Here is a 9,661-nt window from a genome sequence, read left to right on the forward strand (position 1 = left end):
GGGGAACGAGAGAGTAGGGGTGCTTGCGCAGCAAGCAGTGAGAGCCACTGGACGGTGCACTTTAAAGTGGTTCATTGCCTGTTACGTGATCTTCACCTCAGTGTAAAGATGCGTCTGGTATTGTCGCAGGAGGGGACGCAGCGAGCCGGAACGCAGGTGCGCCCCCCCCAGAAGGGAAGCCGGCGGGGTTGCCTGCTGATTTGCTCAGGGGGCTTCGTGCTTGTACCCCAGCCCACGGCGACCCTACGTGACCGCAGGGTCAGAAAGCGGTGTGCGTGTGGTGGGGAACAGGCCTGTGCGTGCAGCCGGGGGTGCTGACGTGGGGGGGACTCTGCCAGAGAACCAAGGGACAGCCGCCAGCTAGAACAAGAGCCTACTGACCGCCAAGGGAGTGAGTCCTTCATGTAGCAGCCACAGCGGGGGGGNCTGGGGTGACCGGCTCTGCTGGCCTTTCCTTTGGTGGCCCTTTGTTGCAGACTAACTCGGTGCCTTCGCTGGCTGTCCCTTCCTTCCTAGAGGTTGTTGGATGGTTCTCTCCGTGGGGTAGCTTCCTCCCCAGGCTGGAGGGGGAGGGGGAAGGGAGGCGGAGAAGGAGGAGGGGTTTTATTAGAAGAGCCAGGCTGAGGGGCACCTGGGGGCTCAGTCGGTTAAGCCGCCGACTTCAGCTCAGGTCATGATCTCGCAGGTCATGAGTTTGAGCCCCATGGGTTCAAGCTGTGCTGACAGCTCAGAGCCTGGAGCTGCTTCGGATTCTGTGTCTCCGTCTCTCTCTGCCCGTCCCCTGCTCACACTCTATCTCTTTCTCTCTCTCTCTCAAATAAATAAACATTAAAAAAAAAAAAAAAAGAAGAGCCAGGCTGAGTTGGGTCGAAGCTGCCTCCCTCCCACAGCCCCCTGCTGTGAGGTGACGGAGGTGGCCTGCATTTCTGGTGCTGCTGAATTGGGCTTCGGTCCCCAGGGGCCACCTGTGGGCTCCGATCCGGCTCCCCCATGGGCCCGTTCCAGGTCCCCCTTGCAGAGATAGCCCTTCTTTCCCACCCGATCTTCTGACTCCCCAGCACTTGGTCCAGAAGCTCTTGACCTTTTTGCCTCGTCTTTACCCCCGGCCCAGGTACCCCCCACTCGCTGAGCAGGGCTGAGGCCAGGCGCCGCCCCCAGGGTCCTCCCAGACTCTTCCTCCAGTGAGCAGCAGCCCTGCCCTGCCCGCCGGGTGGCCCGGGCGCATAGCCAGCTCCTCTGGGCATTGCTTCTTCCCCGGGAGGAGGAGGAGGCGGGAAGGAGGGGAGAGGGTGCTCTCCGGTCCGCGCCAGCTCTGCTGCCTGGGCTGTGCCGTCCGCAGGGCGCTGGCTGCCGCCCCCAGTCCCCAGTCCCCAGGAGGCCGCAGAGGCCTGGCCCGGCTCGGCCTTCCCAGGAAGGAATCCACAGCCCCGTCCATGTTGGGGGGCACCTGGCCCGGCCTGGGAGGGAGACTCTGGGGAAGCAGGGCCTGGGCTTGGACGCGCGGGGGAGGGGGCTGGGCCCTCCTCGCCGGGCACTAGCTCGGGCACGGGCGGTTCCCTCCCCTGGATTTTCTCAGGCCTGCGCACAGGGCCCTTTCTCGGGTCCCCTGTCCCCCGGGACGCTCTGCCTGCTGGCCCCCGACGGCCGGTGCGGCTGGGGAGCTGGCTCGGCCCTCGCGACAGGGCGTCCCCGCCTCGGCCGGCGCCCGGGGTCCGCTCCAGCTCTGCCTGCACGCTGCCCGTGGTCTCCCTGTCTGAAGGAGGTCATGTTTCAACAGGGAGTTGCCTCAGAGGCTTGTACGTCCGATGAGCTGGAGGCTGCTAATCACCCTCCCAGCAAAAGAAGAAAAGAGGACGCTACCCTGTGTCAGGTCGCTGACCCGTGCTCTGCGCATCCCCCGCAGGTACAGGCATGCTTCGTGTTTCTTGCAGATGCTGGGTTTGTGGCCACCCTGTGCCGAGCAGGCCTCTCGGCGTCTCCGTGTCCCATGTTGGTGATTCTCGAAATATTTCAGACTTTCCCGGTATTCGGATTGTTACAGTGATCTGTGGACCGGTGACTCTGAGTCGCTGAAGCCCAGATGGTGGTTAGCGTTCTCTAGGAATAGAGCATTTTAAATTAATGCACGCACGCTGACTTTTTTGGGCGTAGTGCCGTTGCACACTTAGAAGCCGGCGTAGTGTGAGTATAAATGTTTTATGCACTGGGAAACCAAGAAATCTGTTCGACTCGCTTTATGGAGGTATTTGCTTTATTTCGGGAGTCTGGATCCAAGCTCGGAATATCTCTGAGTCTGTTCAGTAGGTCTGCGCAATAGCGATACCTTTCGGTCTTGGCTCATGTGGCTGAGGATGTTTTGCAGACCTTAAGTTTCAGCTTCATTGCGCCGCCCCCCNATGTTTTTATTTATTTCTGAGAGAGAGAGAGAGAGACAGTGTGAGCAGGGCAGGGTCAGAGAGAGAGGGAGACACAGAATCTGAAGCAGCTCCAGGCCCCGAGCTGTCAGCACAGAGCCCGACGCGGGGCTCGAACCCACAAACTGTGAGATCATGACCTGAGCCGAAGTCGGATGCTTAACCGACCAAGCCACCCAGGCGCCCCTTTCATCCACCATTTTGTTTCCTGTGACAGTATCTGCCTGCATGTGGGGACACTCACCTGGCGAGACCTCCACCAGCCGTACAAGAGTCGCTTCGCGGGAAAGAGCGGGAGGCCCCGGGCTGGGGGGTGGTCCGGGCCCAGCCCCTGCCGCAGCCTAGAGAAGGTCACAGGTGACTGTCACTGCTGCCGCTGATGCCTGAGGTTAGAGGCTCGTGCTCTGAACTCCGGGGGCCGAGTGTATGCCCTGCAGAATTAGTTTCTGGATTCTGGGAGTTAAAATCCTGACTTTGTTATTAATTTTCTACAGCATTTAGGAGTCTTGCAGGATTCTCTGATATGAAAAGTGAAACTAGCTGATGTACGCAATGAAAGCATTTTTGTTTATGAGGAAAAGCAGTGAGGCTTCATACATTGACGAGTGAGGTTTGTGGAGTCTATTTTATGTATCATTTCTTTGGAGGGAGTGATAACTTCTTTCCTGAGCGAGATGACCATTGTCACTTCTAGGTTCCTTGGTTGGTCTGAGGATCAAATTGACATGAGACGGATTAAGGGAAGAAGATCAGAGAGAAGTTGAATAGCATATATACCTCCCTGCACATGGGAGAGGCCTGGGAAAATGGGGTGACTTCCTGCAGCGGCCAAAGCCATCAGCTTCAATACCACTTCCACAGGAGGGGGTCAGCTGTGGGAGTTTATCAGGAAAAGCACTGTGAATAAGGTGAGGGTGCTGTGCAGATTCACATCCAGCCTTCTCCACTGACGAGCTTCTGGAGAACTGGGTCATACTCCTCTTCCTGGCGATGAGGGAGACCCCCTTACTTGGGGAGCCTTTCTTTTATGTGGAAATACCTCTCAGTAAGTGTAATGTCTGCTCAGTTTTTCAGAGCTTCTCCTGACTGCAGCTTCTCAAAAATAACCAGCTTAAAATAATCAATATGCCAAAGAGGCATATTTGCAGGTGGCCAGATTTGCTCCCCTCGTCTTTGATGAATTTGACGAAGCTTTATTGACCATTAGGCACTAGGTACCGGGCGTTGGAGGAAGGCTTGCAAAGCAGGTGTGGTCTTTGGCTGGAAGGTTTAGAGATCTGTTTATTGATTAGCTGCTGACGCACTTTCTAAATACAGTGACATCAAGGGGCGCCTGGCCAGCTCAGTCAATAGAGTATCCAGCTCTTGGTCTTGGGGTTGTGAGTTCGAGCCCCACATTGGGAGTAGTGATTACATCAGAACAAAATCTTCAGGGGAGCCTGGGTGGCTCAGTCGGTTAAGCATCTGACTCTTTTTTTTTTTTTACATTTATTTATTTTTGAGAGACAGAGTAAGACAGAGCGTGAGTGGGGGAGGGGTAGAGAGAGGAGACACAGAATCCAAAACAGGCTCCAGGCTCTGATCAAGCGTTCAACACAGAGCCTGATGTGGGACTCTAACCCGCGAACCGTGAGATCATGACCTGAGCCAAAGTCAGACGCTTAACCAACTGAGCCATTCAGGCATCCCAAGCATCTGACTCTTGATTTTGGCTTGAGATTGAGCCCTGAGTCGGATTCCACACTGAAAGCACAGAGCGTGTTTGGGATTCTCTCTCTCTCTGGCTCTGTCCCTCTGCCCCCCTTCTCTCTCTCTCTCTTTCTTTCTCAAAAATAGATAAACTTAAAAAAATATAAAATCTTAAAATACAGTGACATCAATACGGGGCCTGGAGAATTGCCTAGACAGAAAATACAGCAGATGGAGAGCCCATTCGCGATAGCCACAAAATCAGGAAAACCAACCCACAAAATAACATTTCCTTAAGAGGGAAAGCAATGTTTTAGATCATAAAGATGTCCTCAGATCTATCCACTACATTAACCAATTAACATGCGCAACTAGTGTTTTTCAGTCCCTCTGAGGTATAAATTGGTGAGAAGATCTATGAAGAATATAGAAAAAGAGAAAAATAGTGGGAGATTTGACCTAATGTGTCACAAGCTGTAAACATAGCAGCGTGACATTCTAATGGAGTGGCTGAGACCGGTCAGCAGTGACGCGCAAGGACACACGTGTGCATGTGTGACTGCTCGGCACCTGGTCGGGCGGCCTGATAAGTCTGTTATAGTCGGTGTGTGAGGAGGGGGTGTTTGAACCCCGGCCTCACTGTTTGGAAACCAGATCCCCCGGTCATATTATACATTAAAATCTATACCAGTCAGGGCGCCTGAGTGGCTCAATAAGTTGAACATCCATTGGACTCTTGATTTTGGCTCAGGTCATGATCTCACGGTCGTGAAATTGAGCCTCAAGTCAGGCTGAACATGGAGCCTACTTGAAATTCTCTCTCTCCCTCCCTGTCTCCTCCAGAAAAAAATATATCAGAGTGACTCCATATTTTAATATAAAACAATACCCTAAATGTTCTAGAAAATATAGATAACTACTTGTTAGTTGTTATATAGTAGTATATAAATATTTCCAAGCCTCATTAAGAAACCCCATAAATGCTAATAGGGCAATAAAAATGTTCATAGATTCGGAGTCAGAGAAGACCATTCATTTCCTTTTTTTTTTTTTTAACATTTTTTTAATGTTTTATTTACTTCTGAGAGAGAGAGAGACAGTGTGAGCAGGGGAAGGTCAGAGAGAGAGGGAGACCCAGAATCGGAAGCAGCTCCAGGCCCTGAGCTGTCAGCACGGAGCCCCACGCGGGGCTCGAACCCACGAACCGTGAGATCATGACCTGAGCCGAAGTCGGANCGCGTGGGGCTCCGTGCTGACAGCTCAGGGCCTGGAGCTGCTTCCGATTCTGGGTCTCCCTCTCTCTCTGCTCCTCCCAGGTCACGCTCTCTGTCTCTCAAAAATGAATAAATGTTAAAATAGAAAAAAAGTAAAAGCCAACAGCCGGAAAGCTTTGCAGCCTTTGAGGAAGCGTTGGCCGCTGGGGTCGCTAACCGACTTCCAGGAAGTAAGGTGGTCAGGACAGCCGCGGGCAAGAGCAGGTGAGGGGCGTAAAAGGCAGCTTACAGGGCAGGGGCTGGGAAATCCTGCAGGCTGCTCGCAGGGTGGGAGGTGGTGGGGTCCACATGGTGGGCTGTTACCCTCGGGTCACCCTGCCCGCCCTCACCCCCGGACAGCTGTGCCCTCCAGGCCCACCCGGCTCTGCAGGGCCACCTGCCCTCCCCGTGACCACGCTTCCTTACCCAAGCTGTTAAGTGTAATCAGCTGCGTAGGTGTAAAGATCAAATTGGCTTTATCCAACAACTCAGGAATCAGGCAGCCTCCCATCCAGCCACAGGAAGGAACTCCAAAGGGCTGTACAGAGTGGAGGGTTTTTAAAGGCGGAAATGGGGTGGAAAAGGAAATCGTTAGGGAAGAACGCATTGTTTGCCGGCAAGGTTGCCCTCCTACGGGGACCAGAGGGTCCACTGGACAGATAATGTCACTAGCACTGACCAGGTAATTCTGGATTGAGTGGTTAAAGGTTATTGCTGGGGGTTAAAACTGCAGTTAGCGGTGCGCCCGGCTGGCTCCGTCGGTATGGGCATGCGACAGCCTCAGCATCTTGAGTTCAAGTCCCACATCGGGCACCGAGCCTACTTTAAAAAAACCCCTGCAGTTAGGTTGGGTGTGAAGTCTTGGTTTGCTGATGGGGAGCTTAGCACACGCGACTCCATTTCAGGCTTGTGGTCTCCCTGCTGACAGCGTCCCTTGTTCTAGAAGGCAGGCCTGAGGGGGGTTCCCTGGGGAGGGCAGCAGGCATCTGCTCATGAGGTCAGATGCCTCCTGCCACCTTCCGTGATGGGGTCCCTGCCACGGTGGGGTCCTCCTGGGCCATGGCAGCACGCAGCAGCCTGGAGCCCGAGGATTCTGTGGCCCGGGTGTATTTGCGAGAGCCCGACAGCTGGCGGGACACAGGCTACTAGGCGCTGGTTACCTGGGCTTCCTTTGGGCGTTTGTAAGACAGAGACAACCGAATTCGAAGCTCGATTATTTTGACTATTAGAAATCTTTTGGTTGCAAAGAACTGGCAGCCCAGCTCGGATGAATTGCCTCGAGAAGAGAAATGTGTCAGTGACATAACTGGGAAATCCTCAGGTCGGTCTGCAGGCAAGGCTCAATCCAGGCTTAGAGGTGTCACTCTCCAGGCCCAGGCCTCTCTGTCTTCGCACTGCCTTCCTGATGTCGGCTTCTTCCTTGGCGTCTCAGCGGCTGCCGCTCGCGCTCTAGACCTTTCTGCCATGTCGTGGCTTCCGCAGTTATCCCCCTCCCGATACGGTGTGCAGGGGCCAGGGGCCCCCTCTTTAGTGGCCTCTGCAGAAGCAAGAGGCAGCGTCTCCATCCAGGAGGGGCTTTCGTCAAACCTCACTGGCCACGGTTGGGTCAGGTGCCCATCGCTGTGGTCAGGGTGATGGGTTGGCCCGGGAGCGGGTGTAGAGGCAGTTCCTACTTGTGTCTGACGGCTGAGAGCAGGGAGCTTCCGGAACTACGAGGAGTGGGAGGAGGCCGCGGGCCACACAGGTCACCACGGCGGCCGCCAGCCCCTGCTGGGTGTGGGAAGGAGCCACTGCAGCGCTGGGCCATCTGGCGTGTGCCGGCCACTCTGTGAGATTCTTGACCTGCTTTGTCCCATCCGGCTGTCCTCTGCCTCTCACAGAGGGGGAAACTGAGGCACGCCATAGCCGAGTAACCCACACAGGGTCCCCCGGGCAGCCTGCTGTGTGTGGTGAGCTGTGTGGGAACCGAGGCGGTGCCCGCCCACCCACTGCAACCCCGCCGTGGCCCCCAGGAAGCACCAGGCAGCCTCACGGGCAGGGATGGCTCAGTCGCGTCCCCGTGGCTTCAGAACGGATCCCGCCGGGCTTCCTCTGCAAACCCAGGTGGTTCCTGCCGGGAGAGGCCGGGCCACACGTGCCTGTTGCCTGACCCCTCTCGTCCTCCTCGGAGTCCCTGTGGCAGTTGGCCGGCGTGTCGTCCAGAGGCTGGTGCTTGTCCCTCACGCCATCGCCGGCTGGGGGTCCGCCTGACCTTGCCGGTCCTCCTCCCAGACCCTGTGTGGCCTCCGTTTAGAAGGTCCGGGCTCTCTCCCCGCCGGCGCTGGCGTGACGAGCTCCGGCACAAACAGCCCTGCCTCCGAGAAGGAAGTGCGCCGTGGCGGCCAGGTGGAGCGGGGATGCTGTCCTCAGGCCGAAGCCCCAGTTCCTTCCCAGATCAGCCCAGGCTGCCCTCCACCACCTTGGCCTTCTGTGCGACTAGCGGGGCTCTTCCCGGGCCCCCAGCAGCACCCCCCACCCTGTGTCGTCCAGCTCTTGGGTGAGCGGACGGGGGCCTTGGTGCTGTGTCTGCGAGGCTCGTGGTTTGTTTGACGGGGAGATAAATGGGTGCGCGTTGTAACATCCGAGGTGCATTTTGATGGGGAGAAAAATCCACGAATTAGCAAACTGACTTTTTTTCTGGTTAATTCTCTTTGGGCAGGAATAGGAGTAGCCTTTGTGTGTGTGCTCAGAGCTGGTACAGTGTTTGAATGAGTGAAATGCACAGGCCCCCAGGGAGAGCCCGCGGGGGGGTTCTGCCGCCTGCACAGCCTTGGGACGCCCTCTGCCTCCAGAGACAGAACATTCCAGGCCCCGGAAGCCTTCTTAGCATCCCTTCCCGGTCAGAAAGCTTTTTGTTTCAAAAAACGTTTCAATTAAACGTTAATCCTACAGCAAAGACATTTACAACACAGACGCTGGGGACGCTCACTTCCACCATCCCCTTAAAGATGGATATCGGCAGAGCTATTGGGGTCCCCTCCCCGCTGCCCCCTGCCTGCTACCCATACCCAGAGGGCGTGACCCATGCCCTCGACTTCGGCCCACTGTCTGCGTGTGTTCCCCATCAGAGGGGTGTTAAAGTGTTCGTGTTCCTGACTGTTAATGGTCTTTAATTTTGCTGGGGGCAAATATCAGTGCCCAGAACACGCAGAGTTACAGGCCACGGTCATTAGCAACACGTATGTATGAACTTGATTTCTGGCAAAGGAGCAGTTTAGGTTTCAGCCTGAGCCTGGTCTCTGGTGTGCCGGCCCCCCACTGTGGAAGGAACCGGAAGTCACCTGTGCAAAATATACATCTTTTTCTAGAAGGATTTGGAGCAGCTTATAAAAAGCATGATAAAATAAGAATACGAAAAGGAGCAAACAAGGTAAAGAGGGAAAAGACACGTAAATCAGAAAAGTGAAAGCCCGTCGTAGATCCACGCGCAGACGCCGGCTCGGGGCTGAGGGCTGTGGGGTCTCGAGGGTCCCTTGCGGGAGAGGCACTGGTCAGCTGCAGGGAAACACACGGGACTTCCTGAGGAATGTGTTTAATGAAACAAAAATGTTTGGGCAGCTGCAGTGGGCCAGGAATTTTATTTTTTTAAATGTTATCTTAATTTTTTTCTGAGAGTGAGAGAGAGAGACAGCATGAGCAGGGGAGGGTCAGAGAGAGAGGGAGACGCAGAATCCGAAACAGGCTCCAGGCTCTGAGCTGTCAGCACAGAGCCCAACGCAGGGCTCAAACCCATGAACCGTGAGATCTTGACCTGAGCCGAAGTCTTATGCTTAAGGGACTGAGCCCCCCAGGCGCCCCAGGCCAGGAATTCTAGACACTTCATGTGTGGCCGTGAACAGAGACTTCACAATCTGGAGCAGGAGGAAATAAATGGACGTGTGGCCTGCCCGAGGCCAGGGTCTGGGAGGGCTCGCTTTCCTACGGAGCCCGCCAGGGACGTGGGGCCGAGCCCTGGGGGAGGGGAGTGTCTGCAGGAAAGCCCAGCAAGGAGGCGTCCAGTCTAGGCCGTGCTGGGATTTCTTTAATTGGGGGGGACGGCGGGGGAGATCCTGGGTGGGTGGTCAGGAGGCCGAGGAGCGATGGGGAGACAGGCACGTTCGAGCGGGTTTATACTGGCTAGTGTGTGTGATCTCGGTGGGCTCCGGGCTGTAGGGGGTCTCGAGTCCTTTTGAACCCGGCCCTGGGGTGATGTAGGGTGGAGGAGTGGTGGCCGAGGGAGGGGAGCGGGGTGCGGGCTCTGGGCTGGCTGGTCTGCCTGTGGCTGTG

General features: G+C 55.8%; 1 protein-coding gene across 2 annotated transcripts in view; it reads left to right on the forward strand.

The window, feature by feature from the left end:
• RNF213 (ring finger protein 213) overlaps nucleotides 1-9,661 on the forward strand; it is a 103,082-nt gene that overhangs the window by 11,021 nt on the left and 82,400 nt on the right. The window contains exon 4 of one of the 2 annotated variants that reach the window (XM_077755267.1): nucleotides 1,778-1,903. The exons of the other annotated variant lie outside the window; for it this stretch is intronic. Within the exon in view, the coding sequence (XP_077611393.1) occupies nucleotides 1,778-1,903 (126 nt within the window). The remainder of the gene's footprint in view (nucleotides 1-1,777; nucleotides 1,904-9,661) is intronic. 2 annotated transcript variants of the gene reach the window in all.

Source organism: Crocuta crocuta, unplaced genomic scaffold (genome assembly GCF_008692635.1).
Source record: "Crocuta crocuta isolate KB4526 unplaced genomic scaffold, BGI_CrCroc_1.0 scaffold50, whole genome shotgun sequence".
Lineage (NCBI taxonomy): Eukaryota > Metazoa > Chordata > Mammalia > Carnivora > Hyaenidae > Crocuta > Crocuta crocuta.